The sequence below is a fragment of the Coffea arabica genome, chromosome 6c (genome assembly GCF_036785885.1).
Source record: "Coffea arabica cultivar ET-39 chromosome 6c, Coffea Arabica ET-39 HiFi, whole genome shotgun sequence".
In the NCBI taxonomy this organism is placed as follows: domain Eukaryota; kingdom Viridiplantae; phylum Streptophyta; class Magnoliopsida; order Gentianales; family Rubiaceae; genus Coffea; species Coffea arabica.
Window position 1 is genome coordinate 21,549,309 of NC_092320.1, and position 24,867 is coordinate 21,574,175.

The window sequence follows — 24,867 nt, forward strand, 5'->3', positions numbered from 1 at the left end:
TCACGAGCGTCCGACAGATCCTTTTGGACGTCCGATAGCTTCCTTTCGGACGTCCGACATGAGTGCCCTGTTTTTGCTTCTTCTTTTGTGCCACAAGAATCTGTTCTAACAAATTGCTCACATAAAAACATTAGCCCAAATCTACATTTTGGTTTGTTAATCATCAAAACGAAGGATTGATCGACCAAGGTCAACACATAGAGAAATGAATAGTATGTGAGAATTTAACTTATGATTTCATTATAAATTATGTGACCATATCTAAGGTAAGGAATTTGAATAAAGTGGGTGGGTGGTTCTCAGGAAATGAATGGTAAGTGAAAATTTAACTCATGATATTAATTATAGATTGTGTGTCCACATCCAAACACCATTTCAAGATAATTTATTTTGAAACCAAATATAACAATAAAATCATCAATCCCAACAGAATTTGTCATCCTAAGCAACAATTAAGTAGCGGATACTAGAAATATGTTATATTATATTGATTTAGCAACTCAAGTAAAACAAAAACAAAAACGAGTAACTTAGCAATTTAATAATCAAATAATGGTGAAAGTTAAATACCAAACTCATAGTTGGGGCCCAGATTAGTCGAGTCTAATGTAGTCATCAGACACCAGGTTTACACACACAAAAAAAAAAGGTACCTATACTATTGCTAGTAATTAATCAATTATGTCCCGCTGAAAAAGCCTTGATCTAATGGTTAATCGAGAGTTTCTAGAAATTAGAAGTTCTGATTTTAAATGCCCTACTCGCTTATCACTTCTTAAGTCTTACCCCTCCATTGCTAAAAAGAAAATAAAAAATAAAAAATCAATGCAGTCCTATCATTTCTTGTACTTAAATTCTGGTAACAAGGGTTGATTAGGAAGAATCGAATTTATTAGGGAAATGACAGCATGTGCAAGAGTTGGATAGTTGTTAGTTTTGTGATAGGAATAGAAATTGTGGTCATTAAGGAGGAAAGTTGGAAAGAAATTGAGGTTATTAAGGAGCTATGGAGTTTCTAAATCTTTTAAAATAAACGGTTAAGGTAGAGGTGACAAAACCATATATAAAAGGTTGGATTGTTAGAAAGAGATAAAGAGTTCAAGGAAATCGAACCTTAAACATTTTCATAATTTTCCTCAAGCTTTAACTAAGCATCACTTGAAGATTAGCAAGCTTTCTAAAATTTTGAACAGTTTTAAGGATGACCTGGATTGAGCTTTTCTTTCATGTAATTAAAATCATTATATTATCTGCAGCATCTGAAAGGAGAACAGGCATATTGTTTTTCATGCAAACATAGCTGCAACCACCATAATGTCGAATGCTCAACGTGTTAGAAACAATTTGCGTAGTAATTAGTTGCAGCATAATTATTCGTTTTGACAATTTTTAGCTAATTTTGCTGTCCAAAAATGGCTTACATCTATTTAGAAGATTAATCATACACACACCACAGCCAAAAGCAAAGTACTTTCCTACGACCTGTTTCAATGAAAGGTCAAGCTGTCAGACCCATAACCGGTTAGATCCCAAGTGGGGTAAAAACATCCTGTAAGTGTAGCCAGATTTACTCCCCCAACATTTCACCAAGGATTTAGGAAGGCACTGCAACAAAAGAAGCAAGGACAAGCACATCAGATTGGTTCCAATTGGAAAAATGGAACATTTTAAAACCAAAAAAGAAGCAAGAATTCTTAGTTTTCAACCTGCAATTAATTCTACACCTAATTCTGTACAATAACATGCTGATGCAGACAATTCATAACTTTGCTTGCAAACAATTTTGCAACCGGAAAATCTCCAGTAGACCACCTCATTTAAGCAACTCTGAAACTGTCTCATTAAAGGGATCTACCTGAGCCAATTGAGCTGCCAAGGCTCTGCTGGGCAGGAATAGATTGTCAGCTTTCATTCTGTTGTAGAACCCATAAACAGGAGCCGTGGCTTTAATATAGGCCTGAACAAGTGGTTGGTACTGTCGGATATGGGTAGATACCCCACCTTTCTCATCCTGTGGAACAGTTTCTCAGTTTTTTGTACATCACCCCTCTCTGCATAGTGATCCATAATGGTCATGTAAGAACTTAACATTGGCTTCATTTGATTCTGTTCTGCAACCTTCCGTAAAATGGTGTCAGCCTTTTCAGCGTCACCAGCATCAACTAGAAACTTAACATGCGTATCCCAAGTCAGTGGCCCTATATGGCAGTTACTATCGGCCATCTGCTACACAAGATTCTTTCCTTTGTCCGACAATTTGTGATTTGCATAAACTCCCAGTAGAGCAGAACAATGCTTTGAGGACAGCTTACTCCATGCTGTCAACAAAGTATCAAACACTGCTTCTGCTTCTTCAATTTTGTTTAGCTTTCCCCAAGCTTCAATGGCTACCAAGCATTCCAGAGGCCGTGGTATAGATTCACAAATCTTCAAGATTCTTTCCACTTCATTAGATTTTCCAAGGGCTGCATATATAGGAAGTAAAGAGCGGTAGGCCCAACGATTTTTCTTTACATTCATCTCCACAGATTCTCAGCTCTCTCTTTCAGCCCACTAGAGATGTAATGCTTAGCTAACAAGTCTTTTATAGTAAAATCAGGTTCTAAACCATCATCCTTCATTGTCTCAACTATGTTCTCCATGCCAGTGATGTCATTTGATTGACCTTTGACATCTATCAATTGTTTGTATGTGAATAGAGAAGGCTTTACCTTATCCTTCTCCATCAACAATAGAACATCAGCAATTTTCTTCTTGTCTGACCTCTTATACAAAAAAAGCAACTGATTACAAGCAATGTTTGTAATTGGGAATCCCAGATCCTTCATCTCATTGAAAACCTCCTCAGCTTTCTGCACATTTCCTACAGGAACACAATTGGCTAATAGTGTACGATAAACAACTTCACCTTGGAAGGATTTTGGGATATTTGCAATATAACTTTCTGTCTCCTGAAGACCATGCACTTTGGCAATCAAATCAACATGAGAAGCAAAATCTCTCTCACCAAACTCGTGGCCTTCCAACTCCAACGACTCTGAGAACTGTCCAATGAAAATAAATATGTGAAGTGTAAATAACTCCAGAAGCACAAAACGAACATGAAACAGATCAGGTGAAACTCTATAAGCATGTGTGAATTAGACATTGTAACATCTGTACATGAGTAGTTGTGAATCTTTCAAGAACATATGCTAGTGTTATCAAGAAGCAAAGTTCCTACAAAATTGTTGCTGTCCTATTGGCATATGGGAAAATAGACATGGAACATTTGGTTATAAGCAAAACTTTCTTCTACCATGTAGTTCAGAACCTCCCAATATATCCATGTCACTGTCTTGTCTAGCACTTACAGTTAAAACTGGTCCACACAGCTCAACTAATAGTATTAACTCTTGGAAGAGTACCATCTCCCTACAGTTTCACATATCTAAGCTCAAGCATCAGTGTAAACCACTCCATATTGGTGGCTCACTGCATACGTGACATGCCATAAACAAACCTCAACCATACAGGCAAATAAGAATGCACTTCAACCAAGAAATTACCACTTTGCTAGAATGTTTATTCTGCTATTTAACCTCAAAACTATACAAGCACAATATGTGCATCATTTGGGGAGATTGTCCTTATTCGGATGAACTAGAATACAATAGACTCCCATGGTTTTCAAGGTTGAGTTCTTAGGATGCGCACAATAAAAATGACATGCTCAGAGAAAGACAAAAATTACTACCCAAATATCGGATTATCTAAATTCTCCAACCATTATTGGACTAAGGAACTCTAATGACTAAATAATCAACAAGAATTTGGTATGGTCAAGCATAGCATCTTTACTTTCAAAAAGAACAGAAAAGGAAAGAAAAGGACAACCAAAAAGAAAGAAATAAAAGGGAACTTGGCCATTGACAGTCAAGGAGAACTTCAGTATTAATTTGTTCTAGAAGGATTTAACAGAACTTAGAGGTTTGGATGCTATTGGCTACAATATCCATCTCTTGACCGGTTATAACTGTGCCAAAACTCACTAGAATTTCCTAGTCAAAAACTTTCTAACTCAGTTAGCCCGAGATCCATTCTTATTCTGTTTTTATTTAGACAAATCATTGTTTACAATGACAACAGTAAACCCATATGATGGATGAATGAATCATCACAACCATGAGAATGCAAGGTGTCTTGTCTGAGCAAGCACCAACTTTTTGGTTGACTTAAACAAACCCTGAGAAGAAGCTAGATAACAGCCTCATGTTCTATAACAGACCTAAAGATGCAAAGAGAGAACTTCCAACCTCCAAATAGACAGGCATCAGCTTTCCGCACAAAGAGAGAAAACTCTTTCCAGTTATGGAAGTCAATGCCTTAAAGATGAGGACCTCTCTCACAGTTAAGCACTCAAAATATCAATATCCAGAGGAAGCCACTATTGAAAGGGGTACAAGAGTACATACTAGATATCATAAAGGCTTCAAAAATATATTCTAAATTCCAATTTGTTACTTAAGCAGATTCTACCGCTCTAATTATTCTTCAAGTAAGCTGATTCTCTATTTTTCCAACCAAATGCAATTAAAATGTTATCAATTGCTTCTCATGTATTTTTTTCAGCTAAATGTAAGATTATACAAAATGCTTCTAAGCATCCAGACACATCAGATGCCTATCAAACATTAGTGTTTTACAATATTTTGGATAAATATATAGTTTCAAATTCTTAAAGAGTTTTTTCCAGAAATTATGTTTATTAGGCAACTCTCCAAAAGCTAAAGCACAAGAAACATCCTCAGATTATGACCATTAAAATACAGAAACATAAAAACAGTAAAATTGAGTGTAGCTATGAATATCAAAAGTAGAATCAATTTTGCAAATATTAATGCTGAATCTGGTAAATGATCTACAGCACCACCTATGAGACTAAATTACCTCTAAAGCGCTTTCAAACATCTGTCTCTTGTGCAGATGGAACGTGGTTGATGCTATTACTGATCGAGTTACTTCATTTCCTTCTTCAATCCAGTGGTCTACAACCTCATGAACAGATAAAGCTGGAGCAGCCAATATGGCCTTGCACAATACGGAAGAAAGTTGTTTACTGCAGAGTTCTCTTTCCATCATCAGTCTCAATACCAGATACCCCCAGCTCATTTTGAGGCTTGGCCTCCCCAATATTACCAGCATCCTCTTCAGAGAGTTCTGATTCACAGATTAAATCATCCTCATTTTCATGAACTGCATGGCTTTCATTAAAGAGATCAGAAGTAGTTGAAGTCCCAAACTCGGTAAACCCATTCTCCAAGTCACATCATCTTGTCCACTACTCTCAGTGCCAGCCTGAGAAGTGAAACTGCGGGTTCCTGAAAGTAATTTTTGAGAATCACAACTTGCGTTGAAGAACCATGTCGGAGACAGATATCTACTGGATATCATTTGTTGAGATCCAGTATAACCTGAATTGCAGTTCTCCAATGCACACCTTGTTGTCTCTAAATCATAGCAAAATAGGGAAATCCTCGCTCCAAATCTGTGATTCCTAGAAGACACGGTAAACTTGATCAACAATGAGTACAAACAAAATACAGTGGACTATTAAGTAAATGCAGTCAAAACAAGTAATCCAGCAAGTTTTCTTTATGATCAAAGCCATTGAAGCTCAACATGATGCAAAAGGAATAAATAGATAAATAAAAGAAAAGCACTAATAAAATAACATCTGTATGAACCTATTTTCACCTTTCTACAAGTTAAAATCCTAAACAGATACAGCTAAGGACTTTAGGCTCCCATGTTAGCCCCCCTTCCCCATATAAAAATAAATAAATAAATAACTTCATGTGCATTTCCCATCTAGCACATTCTTGGTGATTTATATTACACCCTAATTTATACTATCGATTCATCAGATGTGACAACCAACATCTATTATGAAAGGAAAAGTATTGTATGCTAATCCCAAGCATTCAATCAATTTAACTAGCAAGATCATGTTGCCTCTAAAGTTGCAGCTCTCTATACATGTAATGGCATTAGAGGACATCACTTTGCAGTAATAACAGAGAACTCATCCATATTAGGTGAAAATGCCTTGTACTTTCTGCATCCACATTTTGGGGGCACATTACAGGTTTATAGGAAAAATTCTAGTTGGATCAACCGAACCTCCTGCTTCATTAAAAAATTTACTTTTTTCAGTTTCTCTGATCAAACCAGAACTTAGCAGAGAACCATGTATAGAATCCACATTTTTCTTAAGCAGAAAAGTTCAATTAATCAGATATCCGCTTATAAATATAATGCAAGATTAGAGCACTAATGGTGATAACAAAAGTGTACATTCTTGTTCTCTCATTCTAAAAAGGAATATTAGTAAGATAATAACATCTAACCAAAATCAAAATCCAGAAGGAAAATAGTCTGACTAAGAAATTGCGGCAACCTAGGAATTTATTTTTATCAGTGAAAGTACATTCCTTCCATTTCTTCACATAATTTATCTTCTTTTTCAGAAATGGACAAAAAGAAGGGGGGAAAAAACCTTTTGTCCCATCTCCAACTATTACTAGTTCCAGCTTCTATCATTCCAAAAATCCTCTCCTAAATTTGTTTTTCTTTCAAAAACCAAAACAAAAATGCCACCTTGAAAATTACGAGTTAAATTGCAGAATCAACTCTATGGTTGCAATCAGAGTCCACACATCAAAACACACATCGTAAATATTCTTCATAAAGGGTTGAAAAAAGGGGAAAACAAACCAAAATTTCCTAAAGAAAAGGGCATTTCTTGAGCCCTTTACTACCCATGAAAGGAAAAGCAAAAAGAAAAAATAAAGGAAAACATGTAAAAGAAGTGAAAAATGCATAGATGAAGAAAAGGGAAGATTACCGGAAAGGATTAAAGGCTCGACGAAGAGACAACATCATAATGATTTCTTTCTTCTCTTCGGCCTTGATCTTTCGAGGGCTGGCACATGTAGAAATGAGTAGACTGTGAGAGAGTGTGTGTGAGCAAAAGCGTGGAATCTTGATAATGCTTAAACCCTGCGAAAAGGGGAAGAAAATTAGCGCCACTGATGAACGTGTACATTGTCGAAGAGAAATATCAAATTTCTCAACTGATTTTCATAATCCCCGATCACTAACAATATCATTTAAATTCAATTCCACGCAAGATTGGTTTTGAACTGGTTCACTAATATTAGGCTCATTTGAAGATTCACCACTACAGACTCGTTTAGGTTTAAAGAATCTCTCCATTTTCTGTCACAATTAAATAATTGTGGTTAAATTCAATAAAATTATGCAATTCAATAATCAATTAATTTAAAATTCATATAAATAATTCTTTAATTTAATAATAAATTCATATTACTTATATTTCTCAATTTATAAAATTCATTATATAAAATTATCAAAAAGTTAAAATAAGGTACAACTAAATACCCATATAATCTCTAATTCAATCTCATAAAATTTTGAATTTATATTTACATTCAAATTTCTAATTCACATAATTAATTCTTAAAATTTCAAATATAAAACTAACAAAATTTTAAAAACTAAATACAACCTAAAATCTATACAATTTCTAAACTAATTTCTAATTTAAATTTAATATCATTAAATTTTTTAATGTAATCTTTCAAATTCTTAAATTACATTAACATAAACTAAATAAAAATTAATCTTAATCAAATTAATATCAAGATACTCAAAATTCAAAAATAATTTAAACATATAATTAACAAAAATATAAAGATGAATATTGTAATTTAAACCAAAAAACTAACCTAAAAGATTTATGTGAATGGAATGGTGGAGAGTTGGAGTCTTGGAGCCTTGAATTGAAGGCTTGAAGCAGGATGGTAGAATCTCAACTGAAGCTTCTTGGAGTTCTTGGAGCCTGGCGTCTTCTTCTTGGAGTTGGAGTCTTGTTTGCCCTTTGGCACTGGCGGCGTGCTTTTGTATCAGATGAAGCCCTGTATTTTTTTTTTCCCCCTCATTATACAAAACGACGTCGTTCCACTAAAAGTGAAACGACGTCGTTTTGTATTTAGAGGGCAAAAAAAAAAATTCAAAATGAAATGGGTCATCTTCTTCCTCAGCAGTCAGCACGGCAGCGGCTTTCCAGCTCTTCTTCGCTTCCTCTGCAGCATTCATGGAGCCATGGAGGATGGTAGTCGGTAGATCTGGATCACCGTGGGGGGGCTGGGCTGGGCTGGGCTGGCCGCCGGAATCCCCTATATATAGGGGGTTTTCCGGCGGCTTGGGGGGGGCTTAAGCCCCCACCAACCCCCCTTAAATCCGTGGCTGTGTACATACATATTGCGCCTTCATACCCAAAAAAAAAAAAGCTAACTCATCAACAATAAAATGAATACTAATATCAAATTGTATTATAACCAATACACCTCATAGGGTTTGGATCAAACTATAGAATCCAAACTCATTCTCAGGTCCACATTTATGTGGATGGAAAATGAACACTCTCTAAATTATTGAGAATTTTTTGTTTTGATTCATTTTAATTTGGATTGTTACTCTATTTTCAATGTGATCAATTAGAGTTTAGGACTTATACTTAGGATATTTGTATGCTTGGAATGGATTGAACAAGTTTTATAACCGGTAATGAATGGGTCTAATTGTGATTTGTGTCCAAATTGATGCATTTGAACATGTGATGGACAAAAATTAGAAATTCATCGACTTTGCAAATCATTAGGCAATAAAGGCGAAATGTGAGATTTAACTTTTTATATTAACTTTTTTTATTTTATTTTTGAATTAATATTTTATACACTGATAGTGTACACACCATCACCGTTGGATGCATGACAACTTATCTAAATTTAAAATTCAAATTCAAATTTTGTTCATGTATTATGTATCCAACCGTGATAGTATATACACTATTAATGTACGTAAGATTTACTCTTTATTTTTTAGCAAAGGAAGAGTGAGATTTACATGGTCCTCTGGCTTTCTTTCCCTGGTTTACCAGTACCTCTGTCTTCAGTAAACAATGTTGCATTGATCCATCTAACTCTACTTTGAGGTCAATCAATAATATTTTACATTCACAATTAGCCAACAATTAACTCGATTGCCAAGAGGAAAAGGCAATTTCCATCACCATGGGGCCTAGTTGATGAAAGAGTTCAAAGCATGATATATCAGTATCAAGGTGAGTGACTATTATTTACACCACAAATTATCATTAACATGCCCAAAATTCGTTCAGCTTTGAAGCTAGTTGATGCAATGAGATGATATGATGAATTAAGTTGAAGATCATACACACAAGAATAACACTACTATTATGGCCATTATCAGACCTATTCATTGTCTCATCTCCCTTTATACCATCTTCCATTACCTGTCAAGCTGTGATCCTGCAGAGATTATGCAAATAGATGGGATTAGCAGTTGTAGCATAAAGTAGGTGTCAACCAAACTGGACAAGAGTAGTAACTGGGGTAATCTGCACCAAAGTAAAATGGTTCAACAATCCTGCTAGCCATGTGATACACCCCAGAATCACGATCCACGAAATGCTCATCATATCTCCACCAATGTTCAACTTTACTACCAATGAAATAGATGCTATTCCCTCTGATGTTGATCAAGTTGGTTGCAGAAACAGACATGGATATGTTATCACCAAGAAAGATTGCTCGATCTCCCAAATCCATTATTTGTGTCCATTCTCTTGCGCCGAAATCAAATTTAAACACGTCAAACTGTACTGGATCACCTGTATGATTTAAATTACCAACATAGACGTTTTGGTAAATCATCAAAAGTTCTCCGAACGATTCCACCAAAAATATTTGGTCCCTGGCCCATTCATGTGGGGGTGCTGCAATGTGCTCAATCTCTGGGAGATGCGAATTGATGTCAACAACAAGAAGGGTACCAGTGGCAGAAATGGCAAAGATTTGATCTTTGAGGCAAGCAACATCCATGATCCTATACTGAAATGATTCTTCAACGGTTATCCATGAAGCATAGCCTGGTTTGGTAAAGGCCAGCTGCCTTAGAGGACCATAAATCGCCACAATCAGGAAATCCTCTTTGCTAGCAGTCGATTGGCTTGGTTTCCTCATCAGAATGGCCTTCTCTATCAACTGATACCAATCAACTGCTACGTTGAAGAGGAACCGGAATGTACTTGCTGCAGGCAGTCTTATTTGGTCTCTGGTAAAAGCATTCAAAAGATGGATTTCGAGGTCACTGCCTATAGTTACAAGCCACCCATCAGAGGATCCCCAGCACCTCCGACCACAAGCTTCAGGCAGCTCCAATTCGTATACCTTATCTCTGTACAAGCTAAAGAAACTCCTCATGTTACTGTTTTCATTATCAGAGAGCATTAGCCAAGGCACTTGAGGACCTGGAGTCCATTTTTTGGTCACGTAAAATGATCTCCAAGAACTGCAAACAGCAGAAAATGCTAGAAAATCTTCAACAGCATCTAATCGAATTGCAATCATTTGAATGATATCGTATGGAAGCTGGGACCAGTCAGCCATTTGTGATCTCTGATTGAAACATGAGAGGATAATGAAGTTTTGGATTATGATATGTATATGTAACAGCAAACCTTTAGAACATTGCATAAAATATGGGCACCTTAAAAAACAAAAAAAAACTATAGTGGAAACATCAATAAGACAAGCACGAATCAACATCCTTGGATTATCTATCCGGAAAAATGAGATTTTTGTGAAAAGGACACGAATTCAAGCCACATAAACTAAAACCAAGAAGCTCATTACAGACACAGATATCTTAGTACTCAATCAGCTGAAACGGTTCATGCTGTTTCTACTCCTTAACCAATTAATTATATAAAAAGAAAAAAAAGAATTTGCAGATAGTATTAGCCAATTGTAGAGGATCCACAAAGTTCAAGGCAACTGTAGCACTTGAAGGAGCAACCATCTATATCAGTTTGCTAAGGCATTGGGGAGACAACCCTCATAACTTCACATCATTTGTACTTAACTAGCAAATTCATTGAATATGACACCAAGGACAAGTAGAGGCGACAGCTTAAGAGCTTCAACCACTACACTGAATTATCTTCTGTGTTTTCAATAATTTAATCCCCTCAAAATGGGATACAACTTTAACTTCCTACAATAATCCAGGCAGCAAAGTTACAAAGTGTCTTTCTTTAACTTATTCTTGAAGAGGAGGGCCAGAAATCTAGCAGTAGTTGGTGAGGAAGATGGTAAGAATTGCATTCTCATCCCTCATCAGCGAGGAAATTAAACTCATCATCAAATAGAAAACAGAATTCATTAACGGAAACAGAACTCTGGTAGCTAGGGTTATTATCATATATCTTTACAGTCTTTAATCAAGTTATGATGCAAACCACTTACTAAAAAAAACCCTTCCTTAAACAAAGCACAAGGATTGCAAATCTTGATATCAAACCAAGAACTGATATGCCTTCTACTAGATATATGATCTGTTACTTCAACAGGCTTTCTTGCAAGCATTTCAATCATATTCTAGTATGACATAGCTTATTACCTGAAACTAAACTGGTAGCTGCTGAGGATAGATGAAAGGAGAACAAGACTGAAGTGTTCCCTGCTGCGACTCCAGTGGTCTGTATTGACCTCAAAGTTGAGGTGATTTTCCAGTTCTGTATCACTCAAATTCCAACTTCAAGAAGTTGACAGCACCAGGAAAGTCGAAGTTGTAGGAAAGATCGATCTCCACGGCAGTTTAAAGTCGGTGCACTTTGAAAAGTCTTCCCACGAGTAAGGACTAGCATTTATTTTTAGTAGACCTTGGAATTTCAAAGAGGATAGCATGCCGACGTAGCAATTCCCTCCTTCATTTTCATTTTCTTTTATATTACCATAAGCTTGTACGTTATTAATGTGACAATTCCTGTGCTTTTTGTACTAAAGCTTGTCAACCTGGTACCAAAATTCTGGTACAGCCCGCTGGACGAAACCGAATATTCATCCTCTGCCTCTAATTATATCATCAAAAATATCTCATTTGGTTGAACATAAATCTTGAAAAATTGTGGCATTGCAACATCCAAATTTACTAACTTGAAGGTAACAAAAGTCAAAGAGCGAAAGAAACACATTCAAAGTTCTTGTAAACAAATAGAGCTGCTAGAGAGCAGCTCTTTAGTAATTGGATGAAATGCTCACTTGAACTTGGTCAACATGGGCTCGAGTCTAGCTCGAGCATGCTTTGCTAAGATAACGAGCCAAACTCGAGCACATTAGTGTGTGTGTATGTGTTTTTTTTTTCCCCAAATTGGAGTTCAAGCTTGAGCTCGTCTTATGTTAAGACTTGAGTTCGATCAATTGTGTGGCTATCAAGCAAGCTCGAGTTGAGCTCAATTTTAGCCTTTATAGATCTCAAGTTCTGATTTTAATTCTCAATCAAGTTCGAGTTCGAGTTCAAGCGAAACTATTTCTCACTAGTTCCAGCTTGAGCAGAGCGCTAATTCGTGCTCTGCTTGCCTCATTTACACCCTCAATGGTTAAGGCAACAATAGTTTAGTTCGTAACACTAAAGCATTTTGGTTCACTAAGTCACCCCTATGTAGTAATCAATGCCTTATTTTTCACCTCAAGAGAGAAACATTAGAAAATTTTTGAAACAATCCAGATCATGTATTTATTTGTTTTTTTTTTCTTCTCTCTTTTGTATGGAGCAATATCACATATCCAATTTGCATGAAGACTGACAGCTAAAAGGTTTAATACAAACTGTACTCAATTTGATTCATGCAAAAATAAAAATGTACTGGTATTAAGATTCTTGCATAGAAACATATGTACCATCACTCCTAGATTTGAAAAAAAAAAAAACCAAAAGAAAACGATTTCTTCACGTCACATGCTACTTACAAATTGAGATAAGAGATAGAGAAAACTTGTAATAATGTCAACTTGATGAAAAAAGGAAGACAATGGCACACCCCTTGAGAACTAGGCTCTTCTATTTTGGACAGACATTGAAGAAAATAACAAAACAAAGCCTAGTTTTGATTTTGCTATCTTTTTCCCTTTTTGTCTTTTTTATTTTGTTTTTGCTGCAGATGGGTGGCCGGAGAGCAGAGGAACTAGGTGCTGAAAATAATTTGCGTGGATACCTTGTGGCTTTATGCCATATCACCCAATTTACATGCAAATAAGCTCTGTAAATCCTGTTGCAGGTTAATGTAAAAAACGAAACATATACAGCACCACCACCATCCAGTAGCGGCAGCTGGTGGGCTGTTGCTGGCAGTATATTCAGCAGGTGCATTCACAGCAACAGCGCCTCCGCGGACAGCACTGCAACCACCACCATCACCACAACTACCCGAGTCCTCAGCTCCAACTCCTCCCCTTGAAGCTGGAAGAGCAACTGCTAAGGCAAGCATGAGGCAAATAATAGCAACCCCTAGACAAACTTTCATGGAGGACTTCATCTCATACATATCAGTTTTGCACTTTTATTCTAGCCCAAGAGAGTCTTGTAAATAACTGAGCTCCAACTTTCAATGCATTTATGCATCTTTTTATAACATAATCACTGTTTAAGTAGACAACCCAAGGTGTGATCAGAATACTAAAATATGAACATTTCCTGGCAGTCAAGAGAATCCAGTTTTTGTACGTAAAATTGAGCATGAAAATCGGAGCTTGAGAACAAAAGAAGCTTAGCTAGTAGTTTTTTGGGTTAGTTACATATATGTCATATACAATCAGCTAGGACAAACATTAAAGACTTGATCTTGTGGTCTTCTCATTAAATTTTGATAACAAAATTTCATTCCACTTGCAATTAAATTTCCCATGGGATTTGACAATAGTGCGTATTGATGATCGGGAATAAACTAAGGGAAGTTCTCTAGTTGGCAAACGATTGGCAAACGTGAAGGAAAATCCTCTAGGATCACAGTCAAATGTCGAAGTAAAACCTTTAATTTGAAAGAAGGAAAAAAAAATCCAAGTACCAAAGGGTCAACGGGTACCATAATATTGTATCCAGGCAATGTGGAAAAAGTTGTCCTTTGAAGGTTAAATTGATATTACAAATATTCCCAGCTAGTATTCTGTACTAAGCCAAATTTGGATCTAAATCCAGAAACTAGATCAGACTTGGGTTCAAATCTGTGGAGACTCATGACTAGTGGAACTGCATTGTGCCTGAGAGGCATAGCCGATTCTGACACCATGCTAGCACAATGCTATGGGCTCACACTACCTGCAGCATAAAACATTCAATTGCAGTGCTCTTACAACTGGCTAGACCAAAACGCAGTCAGGACTCAGGAGGCTTTTAGGATACTGCAGTCTCCTACCTAACTGATGTTTTGGCATTTAACTTGAGATTAAACTCAATTTCAAGCTGATCTTGGTACTTCGACTCATTTGCGCCCCCCATAATATAATCGTTGGTACGTTTATGCCCCAGCTAGGAAAGAGTTAAAGGCACCCTAGACCAAAAGCCAAAAATTTTCCTTGGACTCGCTTTAATGACATGCTGCAATCTTGCAAATTGCAGACAGATTTAATACCAACCTTTTTACCAATGAATCAGGGAGACACAGCAACCAGATTTGAGTCAGCAGGAGCATACAGGCATACCCTATGGCGGAGTTACAAGCAAATACTGGGAAAAAAATTAGTTAAAAAAGAATTAGTAGATCTCAAGTTATCAATAGCGAAAAGGGAACATCTCCAAAACCTACAAGAACCAAGAAATCAGTCTTCAACCTACATTTGACTGGCAAGCCTAATTTTGAATACGAAGAAAATGATGTGGTCAATTTATAACCGCATTGCTTGAAAGCAATTCTGCAACCAGAAAATTGACCTTAATCGAGCAAGTCTGAAACTGCCGTCTTTTTAAAGGGATCCACCTGAGCCAATTGAGCTGCCAACGCTCTGTTGGGGAATATATTGTCGGCCTTCATCCTCTCATGGAAACCATATACAGGGGTCTTGGCATTAATATAGGCCTGAACAACCGATTGATACTGTCGAATACGGGATACATACCCCACTTTTCTCATCTTGTGGAACAGCTTCTCAGTATTGTGTACATCACCTCTCTTCGAATACTGATCCATAATGGCCATAAAAGAACTAAACAGTGGTCTCATCCGGTTCTGTTCTGCAGCCTTCTGTAGTATGGAGTCAGCCTTTTCCACTTCACCAGCATCAACATAAAGCTTAACAAGCGCATCCCAAGTCAGTGGCCCTATATAGCAGTTACTATCGGCCATCCGCTTCACAAGATCCTTTCCTTTGTCCAGCAATTTCTGATTTGCATAGACTTTCAGTAGAGCCGAATAGTGCTTCCCAGACAGCTTACTCCATTTTTTTGCCATAGATTCAAAGACTGCTTCTGCTTCTTCGACCTTCTTTAGCTTTCCCCAAGCTTCAATAGCTGCTAGGCATTCCAGAAGCCGCGGTCTAGATTCACAAACTTTCCATATTCTGTGAACTTCATCAGCTTTTCCAAGGTCTGCATATAGACGAAGGAAAGAGTGGCAGGCCCAACGGTTTTCTTTTATATCTACTCCCTCCATCTCCTGCAACAGACTCTCAGCTTTCTCCTTTAGCCCGCCAGAGATGTAGTGCCTAGCTAATAAGGCTTTTGTTGCAAAATCAGGTTTTATGTCGTCATCCTTCATTGTCTCCACAATTTTTTCCATCCCAGTAATGTCATTTGATTGACCTTTAGCGTCTATCAAAATTTTATATGTGAAGAGGGAAGGCTTTACATTATCCTTCTCCATCAACAACAGAACATCAGCAATTTTCTTCTTATCACACCTCTTATACAAAAGCAGCAACTGGTTACAAGCAAAGCTAGTAATTGGGAACTCCAGATCCTTCATCTTATTGAAAACATCCTCAGCCTTTTTCAGATTTGCTACAGTCACACAATTAGCTAATAGAGTACGATAAAGAATTTCACCTCTGAAGGATTTTGGGATGTTCTGAATGTAATTTTCTGCCTTCTCAATACCACGCACTTTGGCAATCAAATCAAGACGAGAAGCATATTCTCTCTCACCAAACTCATGACCACCTTTCAACTCCAACCACTCTGAGAGCTGTCCCAAGAAAATAAGTAAATAAGAGCATAAGTAACTCTAGAAACACAGAGGAGCATGATACAGATTAGATGAAATTATGTGTGCGTCAATCAGATGCTAAAATATCTGTTCAGAATGTTTGTAAATCTTTCAAAACGATACACTTGAAGTAGACATAAGAAGCGATCCCCAGAAAATGTTGTTGTCCTCAACACATGGAAAAGTAGATAAGGAGCATTTGGTTACAAGAAATTTTTTCTGATACTTCCCAGTTTAGCGCATAGCACTGAGCAGAGTCTGACACACACTGTTTAAACTGGTCCACACCACTCAAATAATAGTATTAAATCTTAGAAGAGTATCCTTTCCCTCCATTGTTGCATATCTAACCTCAAGCATCACTTCAAACCAGTCTAATATCGGTGGCATGTCCCATACATGACATGATGTATGCTACACCTTAACCATACAGCCAATTAAAAATATAATTTAACCAAGAAAACGTCTATTGTTAATATAATTCATACTGCTATGTAACCTCAACAGTGCAGAATCAGAACATGTGCCTGATTTTGGGAGATTTTTATTAGGATAAGCCAGAATACCACAATTCCCCTTTTTTCCAGAGTTTGGCTCATAGAGCATTTACAAGGATAAAATGGGCAGAAGCACTAAGTATGCGACTCTTTACAATAAAAATGTAACATACTAGCAATTTCTAAACTGTTCAAACCAGGATCATAGCAAAGGGACTCAATGACTACATGATCAACAACTATTATGCAGAGCTGAGGACACCGTCCCTACTGCTCTTGAGAGGTGAAGAGTGACAGAGAGAGAGAGAGAACTTGGTCTTTGATTGTTAATCAGAAACAGATTACTACTATGATCTCAAAGGATGAAAAAACTTGAGGTATTTGAATGCTAATAACTAATACCTAGCATATCCATGTTTGAATGTCCATAACCATGCCAAAGTTGGCCAAAATTTCCTAGTTGACTGCACTCTATGTTACCTGTATTCAGCTATGAGTGTCGGCACTGTTACATGTCTAAGAGTTGGATGTGTTATTTTCTAAAATCAGGGGTATATGGGACAAGGGAACAAGTGCCAGGATATGGGTAGTGGGATGTTTTCATAATATACATATAGATATAGTATGCAAGAAGTTATGCTCTGTAGTATTTTTAAAATGAAAAGATAATTTCTTAAATTTAATACGCAATACTTATCCATGATATTTTATTAGCGAAGCAGTTGGTCTAATTGTGTTATGTTATGTTTAGCATTTATTGTCTGGTAAGGCGAAGACTTAGAAAGCTTTGACCTGTTAAAAAGCTTGACCTTAGGGAGTTTTTAACTGACCAAGACCACTAAATTTTCACATAACTGCCAAGCAAGCATAAGAATAAAAAATTTGTCTGGTTTTGAGACCAATATTGCTTTTGATGCTTTAAATGTCACTAACAGTTTATATTCACATAACTGCCACGCAAGCATAAGAATAAAAAATTTGTCTGGTTTTGAGACCAATATTGCTTTTGATGCTTTAAATGTCACTAACAGTTTATATTGGTAGATTAGACCCACCAACCATTGTCCTGGTTCTCATGACTATCCTATCATTTGCTATTCTGTCATTGCTGTGTAATCATCTTCTGCCCCCAAAGTAGTTAGAATTTTAACTTTCCTCAATCTTTCGCTATGCAAAAGCCAATTTCATCTTTCTACCTTTAGTTCTTCTTGGGAACACCTTTAATGTAGAGAGTGGGTTATTGCAGCCACCTATTCACCGATGATAAGCAAGCCATCAACCTCTACCAAGTCAGACCCAACACTTTCCAAGGTCAACGCACCCATTCAAATCTGACTGGAACCGATCCAGATTCCAGACCCATACCCCATGTCAACCATTGTCATACTGTTGCTACTTGGACTACACATAATGAAAACAGACAACTAGAAAACCATAAAGAGGGTACCAATAAATCATCACAAACATCTAATTTCTGCTGTGTTCTTGGATAAACACCGGCTATTAAGTTCTTGAAGCCAAAAACATGTTAAAAAACTAGCTAACAACTTACTTTCTCCCAAAGACTCAGACTGCAAAGAGAAAACTTCCCACCTCCAAATAGAAAGGCATAAGATCTCCATAGATAAAGAACTTCCTTTAAAGGTGATCAAGAACAAGACAACCTCTCTATAGGGATATACTTTAATATATCGAGTATCAGGTGAAGATACTAATAAGAGGGATACAAGTGTACAACATGGATACCATAAGGCCTTAAACAAAATAGTCTGGTTTGTTACTTAAAGTAACATACTGTGCTTGTTTGGTTAGAAATAAATTCATTATATCTCTTTCCAAGCTGATGCAATTTAAAATGTCTTCATTTGCTTATTTATGTCTGCTTTTAGTTTAATTTATGCTTTATACAAGCTGTTTTTATGAGTTCTACACATACAGATGCCTACAGAACCATTGTGTGCAAATTCTTAAACAATTTTTCCAAGATGATATCTTTTAGGCAGCTCTCCAAAAGCTAAAACCAGCTCAAAACATGCTTACACGACCAACAGTAAAATAGAGAAACAGAAAACCAGTAACCTAGTCTATAGCTATGACTATCAAAAACAAAGCAATGTTCTAAATATTATGGCCAAATCTGCACACCATATACAGCAGGTATAAGATCAAATTACCTGCAAAGCCCTCCCAAACATCCGTCGCTTGCGCAGATTGAGCATGGTATATGCTATTTCAGAGCGGGTCACTTCATTTCCTTCTTCAAGCCATTTGTCTACAACCTTATGAACAGATAAACCTGGAGCAGCCAAAATGACCTTGAACAATTCTGATGAAGCAGTTTTCTGCAGAGTTTTCTTGCCTTTGTCGTCCTCAGCATCTGATAATTCCAGCTCATCTTGAGGTTTGTCCAACCCAATGTCATCATCATCCTCTTCAGAGAGTTCTGGTTCAGAGATTAAATCATCCTCATTTCTGTGCGTTGCATCACTTTCATTAGTGATATTAGAGGTAGTTGAAGTTTCAAGTTCAGAAAACCCATCCTCCAAATCATCATCATCATCTTCTCCACTGCTCTTTGTGCCAGCCTGAGAAGCAAAACTGCGGGTACCCAGAAGTAATTTTGGAGAATCACATGTTGTGTTGAAGAATCGTGTCAGAGACAAATGCTTATTGGATATCATTTGATGAGGTCCAGTATATCCTGAATTGCAGTTCTCCACTATGCACCTTGCTGTTTCTAATTCATTGCAAATTTGGGAAGTCCCAACCCTAAAACTTTGTTTCCTAGATACAAAATAATAAACTTAATCAGTAAAGGACTATGTAGTCAATATTGTCTAGACAAGCAATCCAGCAATTTTTCCTTAACATTAATTAACATTAATGACATTCAAGCACTGAAAGAGGCAAGAACTAAATAAAAATAAAAATAAACCACTTACTGTAACTGTGTCTGGAGTAACCCTATTTAAGCCTTGCTATAAGTTAAAAAGACCCTGACCAGAAGCAGCATGGCTCCCATTTTAGGAGTAACTCTATTTGGACCTTGCTATAAGTTAAAAAAATCCCTGACCAGAGGCAGCAAAGGAATCATGGTTCCCATGTTAGGACCACTAAATCCCAAGACGACTAGATCAGTTTTTTAACATGTAGAAAGATGCAGGTGATGTAGAACAGATGATGGAACACTAAACTAATTCAAGGAGGCAAAACAACAAGCCCAAGCTCCAAATCTACTCAACTAGGCAGACCAAGTTGCCTCTAAATTTGTACTTCTCCAATAAACCAAATGGCATTAGAAGACATCACCTTTGCATTTTTCTTAAGGCATTATCTCTTTTAGGTGGGAATTCCAAACTAATGATGCACCCACAATTCTGGGGAGATTACACCTTAAATGAACATCTCTAGTGGGATTGATCGAACCTGTAACCTTCATTAGACAATTCACTATCCCTGGTTTCTCTGATTAAACTAGAAGTCAGCTAAGGAAGCACGTAAAGCACTCAACAAGTTTCATCATTTTATCACTAAGAAAAATTCTTATTCCACAAATGCATATACAAAATAAATACCAAATTAAAAATACCAGAGAAATTATTCGGAACTCATGCAAGGAGATATGCAAGTACTGAAATATGTGCTTGGCAACAGCAGGGGCAAAGAAACTAAAATTAAACTACATTAGCATCTTACAACCTTCCAAACTAATATCAGCTTCTTTTGAATCTAAACTTTCCCAGTAAATTTAGTATTTCAACTAAACAAAGATACACTAAACTTCATACTGGTCGAAATATTAGCAGCTGAATGTTTAAAAATCTAAGCCCACAGTTAGGCACATAAAATGAAAATCTCATAATCTGCTGCTAAAATGCGTAATCAGTCATTTGACTAACTGGTTTCACAACCTCAAATCACCAGAGGACACCTTTTAACCCCTAGGCCATCGAGAGAGAGGAGAAAATAACTGCTGAAGTTCCCAAGCACCTCCCAATAAAGCTAAAAGTCATCAGATTCAGCCCTTTCCCTTTACAACTTCAGAAGTTTCCTTCTCTCGTAAGCGCATAAGTTCACTTAATGAACTATTCGTGAGTTCAAAAATAGCTGATAAAATAATTAATGGTGTTAAGAAGATACGAAATTGACTTCCGCGATTCCAAAGAGCTGAAAGCTAATATCTAGCTAAGAAATTGCAGATACCTAAATCAATCTTTCTAGATCAAGAAACTGCATTCTTTACATATCCATACAGTACTTTGTTCTTAATAGAAATAGAGAAAAAAGGTAGGGTGGGGTTTGGGGCGAGAGGTGTTCTGAAATCCCGTCTCCAAGTATCGCTATTTCCACAAAAAGCTGATTCCAAAAATTCCCTTCTAAATTTTTCCTTTTTCTAACCAAAAAAAAAAACCTCAAAATTACAAATTAAATTGCATAATCAACTAAATACTCCAATCAAAGCCCCATACATTAAAACCCTCATCGCAAAAACACTCCATAAACAAACAAACAAACAAAAAAGAAAGAAACTAATATGCTTAAAAAACAAAAGGGCATTTCTTAAGCCCTTTAAAACCCACACATAAAAAGAACAAAAGAAAGTTGATAATAGAAGTAAAAAAGCACATAGAGGAAGAGAAGGAGGGAAGCCTACCGGAAAGGATTAAAGGCTCGACGAAGAGGCAACATCATCACAATTGATTTTTGCCTTTGGCTTTGATTTGAGAGGGCTTGCCGAGTAGAAATGAGGAGAGTAGATAGAATGTGTGTTGAAATGCGGAAGAAGAAGAGAAGAGAAAAGGAGAGAGAGTGAGAGTGGTCAAATGCTTAAACCCTAACAAAAGCCCCATCAGCTTTGGTTTGGTGATGGTTTAGATATTTTTGGGAAAATGGAGGGTAGAATGGAGAATTTGGTAATGGTGATGCATTTTTTTTTTTTTTGGCAATATTGATGGGGTAAATAACCAATTTCGTCCCTAAACCTTTTTCTAGAGTTAATTTAGTCCTTAACTTTTATTTTTGGTCAATTTAATACATTAACTTAATTTTCAAGTCCAATTAAGACCTTCTGCTGCGCCACCATCTAAAAGCAATTTAGCTCCTAATTTAACAATTAAATAAGAGCATTTTGGAAACTTTGGATTATCTCTCCTCTCCGCTATCAACCTTCGTCACCACCCACCCACTTCTTTCTTCTTCTCCTTTCATCCCTTTCTCCCCACCCTCTTTCCCTACCTTTGAATTTACATTGTAATTGAGAAAGTAGGAGAGATAATTTGCAAATGCTGTAAAAAAAAAGGGTGCTGTAATTCTTCTGCTTCCTTGAATAAGTGGGAATGGGGCTAGGGAGTAAGGGAGATTCAATTGCCATTCTCGTCTTTTTTTTTTTTTTCTACTCAGGAGGTATTCGAGGTTCGGGTATCTCGAACTCGACTAATCCCCTTGAGACCTGAGAGGAAATGTCCCATCCTCTCGAACCGGTAATCACTGAGACTCAATCCCTGACGGAGAAGAATGGACAATGGGATCTTAGAAGGCTTTCCGTGATTAATCGAACTGCCCAGGGGGGCAATTGCCATTCTCATCGTTTCCTACTCTTATTCATTCTTTTCCGATGCGATGCTATCAATTTCCCTCAAGAGTTGATGTTCATGGTGCTCCAGTGTTGTTTCCTCGAACTGGTGGTTTTTCAACTTTTTATCAATGGGCCTATTGTGACGTATACTAATTTCAAATGTACAGTGACTGTTCCTCTCTAGCCGTGGTGGAAGTTCCACTTAGCCTCAATATACACTCTTATACAGTTTCCATATATTTCCAATGTCAAGGAAAAAATTAGCAAATGGTAATAGACTTGCAACCCTGTAGCAAGGACCCCAATGAAAGAACTCCCTACTTTTCCTTTCTTTTTTTTTTTTTTAATTCCCTCTGGTGGTTTGAGCACATTTACTAAATAAGCCAGTCAGATAGACAACTACATTGTTTAACAGGAGTCATAAAACAGTTTCCCCAACGCTAGTCACTGATTAGCCAGGGATTTCTGAGACCTACCGTAACCCATTCTGCTATGAAGCTGTTGTAAAATAAAAGCATAGTTTCGGTCCGAGAGAAATACTACTGTTATGCACCATGAGCATCAATTCTTAGCAGCGGACCATGGAGAGATGTTAGGTGATAGTACTTGATCTTAGAGGTGTGAATTGAAATCGAAATCGGTGATTCGGAACTGTAAAATAGAAATTTTTGGAAATTTTGGTATCATAATTTTCGACCGATTTCAATTTCGAATTCACCAACTTTCAATTCAAATTCGTTTCGAATTCAATTCGAAATTCCGTAAATTCTGATTTTACCGAATTCATGAATATAGAAATTATTATTATTATATAAATGTTATATTATATATATATATAATATTATATATAATATATATGCAAACGAAATTGAAATCGAAATAGGAATTTCGAATCACCGAATTCAAGAATATAAAAATTATTATTATAATATAAATGTTATATTATATATATGAAAAATGGATTTAAAATTGAAATAGGAATTCCGAATTCCGATTTCGATTTTGATTTCAATTTCAAATAGTGAATTTGAAATCGGAAATTCCGATTTGAAAATTTCCATTACTGAATTCGACCCCGATTTCATCTAATTCGAAATCGGATAGTCCGATATCCATTCCGAATTCAATTAGAATTCGGTCGATAAATCGAAATTTTTCGATTTTGCACACTCCTACTTGATCTCCATAAATATCACATCTTTGGTGGGTTACTGGGAAAGAGGGTGACTGAGGAAAGTAGTCGACGGAAAGAGAAAGGGAAGGAAGGGAAGGCGGTGGCAAGGAAGGAGAAGGTAGAGGAAGGGTTAAGAAGTTAATTAAAAATACCTTTAAAAAGTTTTAAATTAAATACTACCCCGAATGCTAATGATTGTTTTAATTTACTTAGTTTGATTACAATTCACACCTGAAGTTCCCGAAACACCCTTGTTTAACTGTTAACTTAGAAATCCAATTGCTTTTAGATGGTGGTGCTGCCGCCGCAAAGTAACTTAATTGAATTCAAAAATTAAATTAAGGAGCAAATTGGTCAAAAATAAAAGTTATGAACTAAATCGACTCTAGAAAAAGTTTAGGGCCGAAATTGGCCCTTTTCCCATATTGGTGCCACAATTGCTCTTTTTATTTTTTTATCTTTCCTTTTTTAAACAGTCCTGACAAATTTGGGCAATAATTGCTAAGATCTACGATTAGTGAAAAAGAATTAAATTTCAGGATAATTAGGGATGTTTCTCAAACTAGTATCACTTACCGCCCCTAAATCTCCCCAAAAAAAAAATCATTAACATTCTCAACTTTTAACTTTTTGTAATTTTGTCAATTCATTTCAAAATATAAGTAAGCTTTAAAGAGTCATCTTGGAAAAGAGAAGATAAATTTCATTTCAAAATTGACCTTTTCTTTTGGCCTGTTAATGAGCATGGCGAACCCATTTTAATCCCTAACTTGTAAGAACTTGGCAAATGTGGTTCTTTAATGGAAAGCACAATTTGAGATGGCAAATACGGGCTTATGCCCATGCAGTCCCCCATATATAGGTCGTAGAACCAATATGCATAGGACTAAAATGGAGTATGTACATTTTGAAACCTCCAAATACCCGATGAATTTCATTTTACTTTTTTTTAATAAACATTTCTCACTTTACTTATAAAAAAGTCTATACTTCTCTTTATTCCTCATGCAATAATTTTTCAAAATAAATATTTTTTGTCAAATTCCATTTCAGTCTTATCCTTGAATTATTGGACCCAAAAATTAATAAATATTTTAATTTGATCAACCAATATAAGGAAAATCCAAATGGTGCGTCTAATCACTAATTCAGAAAAAAAAAAATTACCCTTCTTTTTAGTATAAAACCAACTAGACTTATTTCTTTTTTTTTTTAATTTTAGTCTTAATGCATTCTACTTGTAGTACAATAGGGACAAGCTATTATCTTCAAAAAAATTATCCACATTAGTGTTTGGATATCTCTTTATTTCAAATAATATTTCGCTTGCATCGTAAACATATTTTTCAACCCACCTTTTTACATTTCCAACCACCTTTTTATCTTACATACATTACATCATAAAAAATTTTACAATAATTTTTCTAAATAATACTCTATCCAAACATTAATGAAAGGCAAAAGAAATTCATCACACTAAAAGCTGAAGCGTCATAGA

The 24,867-nt window shown here is 36.3% G+C and overlaps 3 protein-coding genes across 3 annotated transcripts; all 3 read right to left on the reverse strand.

Moving 5' to 3' along the window:
* Nucleotides 1–1,333: 1,333 nt before the first annotated feature.
* On the reverse strand, nt 1,334–8,838 carry LOC113692602 (pentatricopeptide repeat-containing protein At1g80270, mitochondrial-like). Its single transcript, XM_072053282.1, has 5 exons — nt 7,791–8,838; nt 6,887–7,041; nt 4,930–5,536; nt 1,856–3,044; nt 1,334–1,605 (listed from the first exon to the last, which is right to left on the reverse strand). Exons 3-4 carry the CDS (start codon nt 5,182–5,184, stop codon nt 2,517–2,519), a joined length of 783 nt encoding a protein of 260 aa, XP_071909383.1. The 5' UTR covers nt 5,185–5,536; nt 6,887–7,041; nt 7,791–8,838; the 3' UTR covers nt 1,334–1,605; nt 1,856–2,516.
* LOC113692603 (putative F-box protein At2g33200) lies at nt 5,212–10,535 on the reverse strand. The gene is made up of 4 exons (XM_072053526.1): nt 9,491–10,535; nt 9,380–9,395; nt 6,044–6,097; nt 5,212–5,536 (listed from the first exon to the last, which is right to left on the reverse strand). The coding sequence occupies exons 1-4, from the start codon at nt 10,533–10,535 to the stop codon at nt 5,212–5,214; spliced, it is 1,440 nt and encodes a 479-aa protein (XP_071909627.1).
* LOC113692601 (pentatricopeptide repeat-containing protein At1g80270, mitochondrial) lies at nt 9,177–21,456 on the reverse strand. The gene is made up of 4 exons (XM_027211033.2): nt 21,275–21,456; nt 18,795–19,404; nt 11,548–16,102; nt 9,177–10,544 (listed from the first exon to the last, which is right to left on the reverse strand). Exons 1-3 carry the CDS (start codon nt 21,310–21,312, stop codon nt 14,855–14,857), a joined length of 1,896 nt encoding a protein of 631 aa, XP_027066834.1. The 5' UTR covers nt 21,313–21,456; the 3' UTR covers nt 9,177–10,544; nt 11,548–14,854.
* Nucleotides 21,457–24,867: the final 3,411 nt, after the last annotated feature.

Bases quoted from the DNA above. Each gene is read 5' to 3' on its own strand.
- LOC113692601 (XM_027211033.2), bottom strand. From the start codon at position 21,312: ATGATGTTGCCTCTTCGTCGAGCCTTTAATCCTTTCCG. The intron at 19,405-21,274 runs GTAGGCTTCCCT...TTTTGTATCTAG, and splicing joins CGAGCCTTTAATCCTTTCCG to GAAACAAAGTTTTAGGGTTG. The intron at 16,103-18,794 runs GTAATTTGATCT...TTCTTGGGACAG, and splicing joins TGTTTGGGAGGGCTTTGCAG to CTCTCAGAGTGGTTGGAGTT.
- LOC113692602 (XM_072053282.1), bottom strand. From the start codon at position 5,184: ATGCTGGTAATATTGGGGAGGCCAAGCCTCAAAATGAGCTGGGGGTAT. The intron at 3,045-4,929 runs GTAATTTAGTCT...TTCATTGGACAG, and splicing joins TGTTTGAAAGCGCTTTAGAG to TTCTCAGAGTCGTTGGAGTT.
- LOC113692603 (XM_072053526.1), bottom strand. From the start codon at position 10,535: ATGGCTGACTGGTCCCAGCTTCCATACGATATCATTCAAATGATTGCA. The intron at 5,537-6,043 runs GTGATGTCCTCT...CGTGTCTTCTAG, and splicing joins TTCTCTGTTATTACTGCAAA to GAATCACAGATTTGGAGCGA.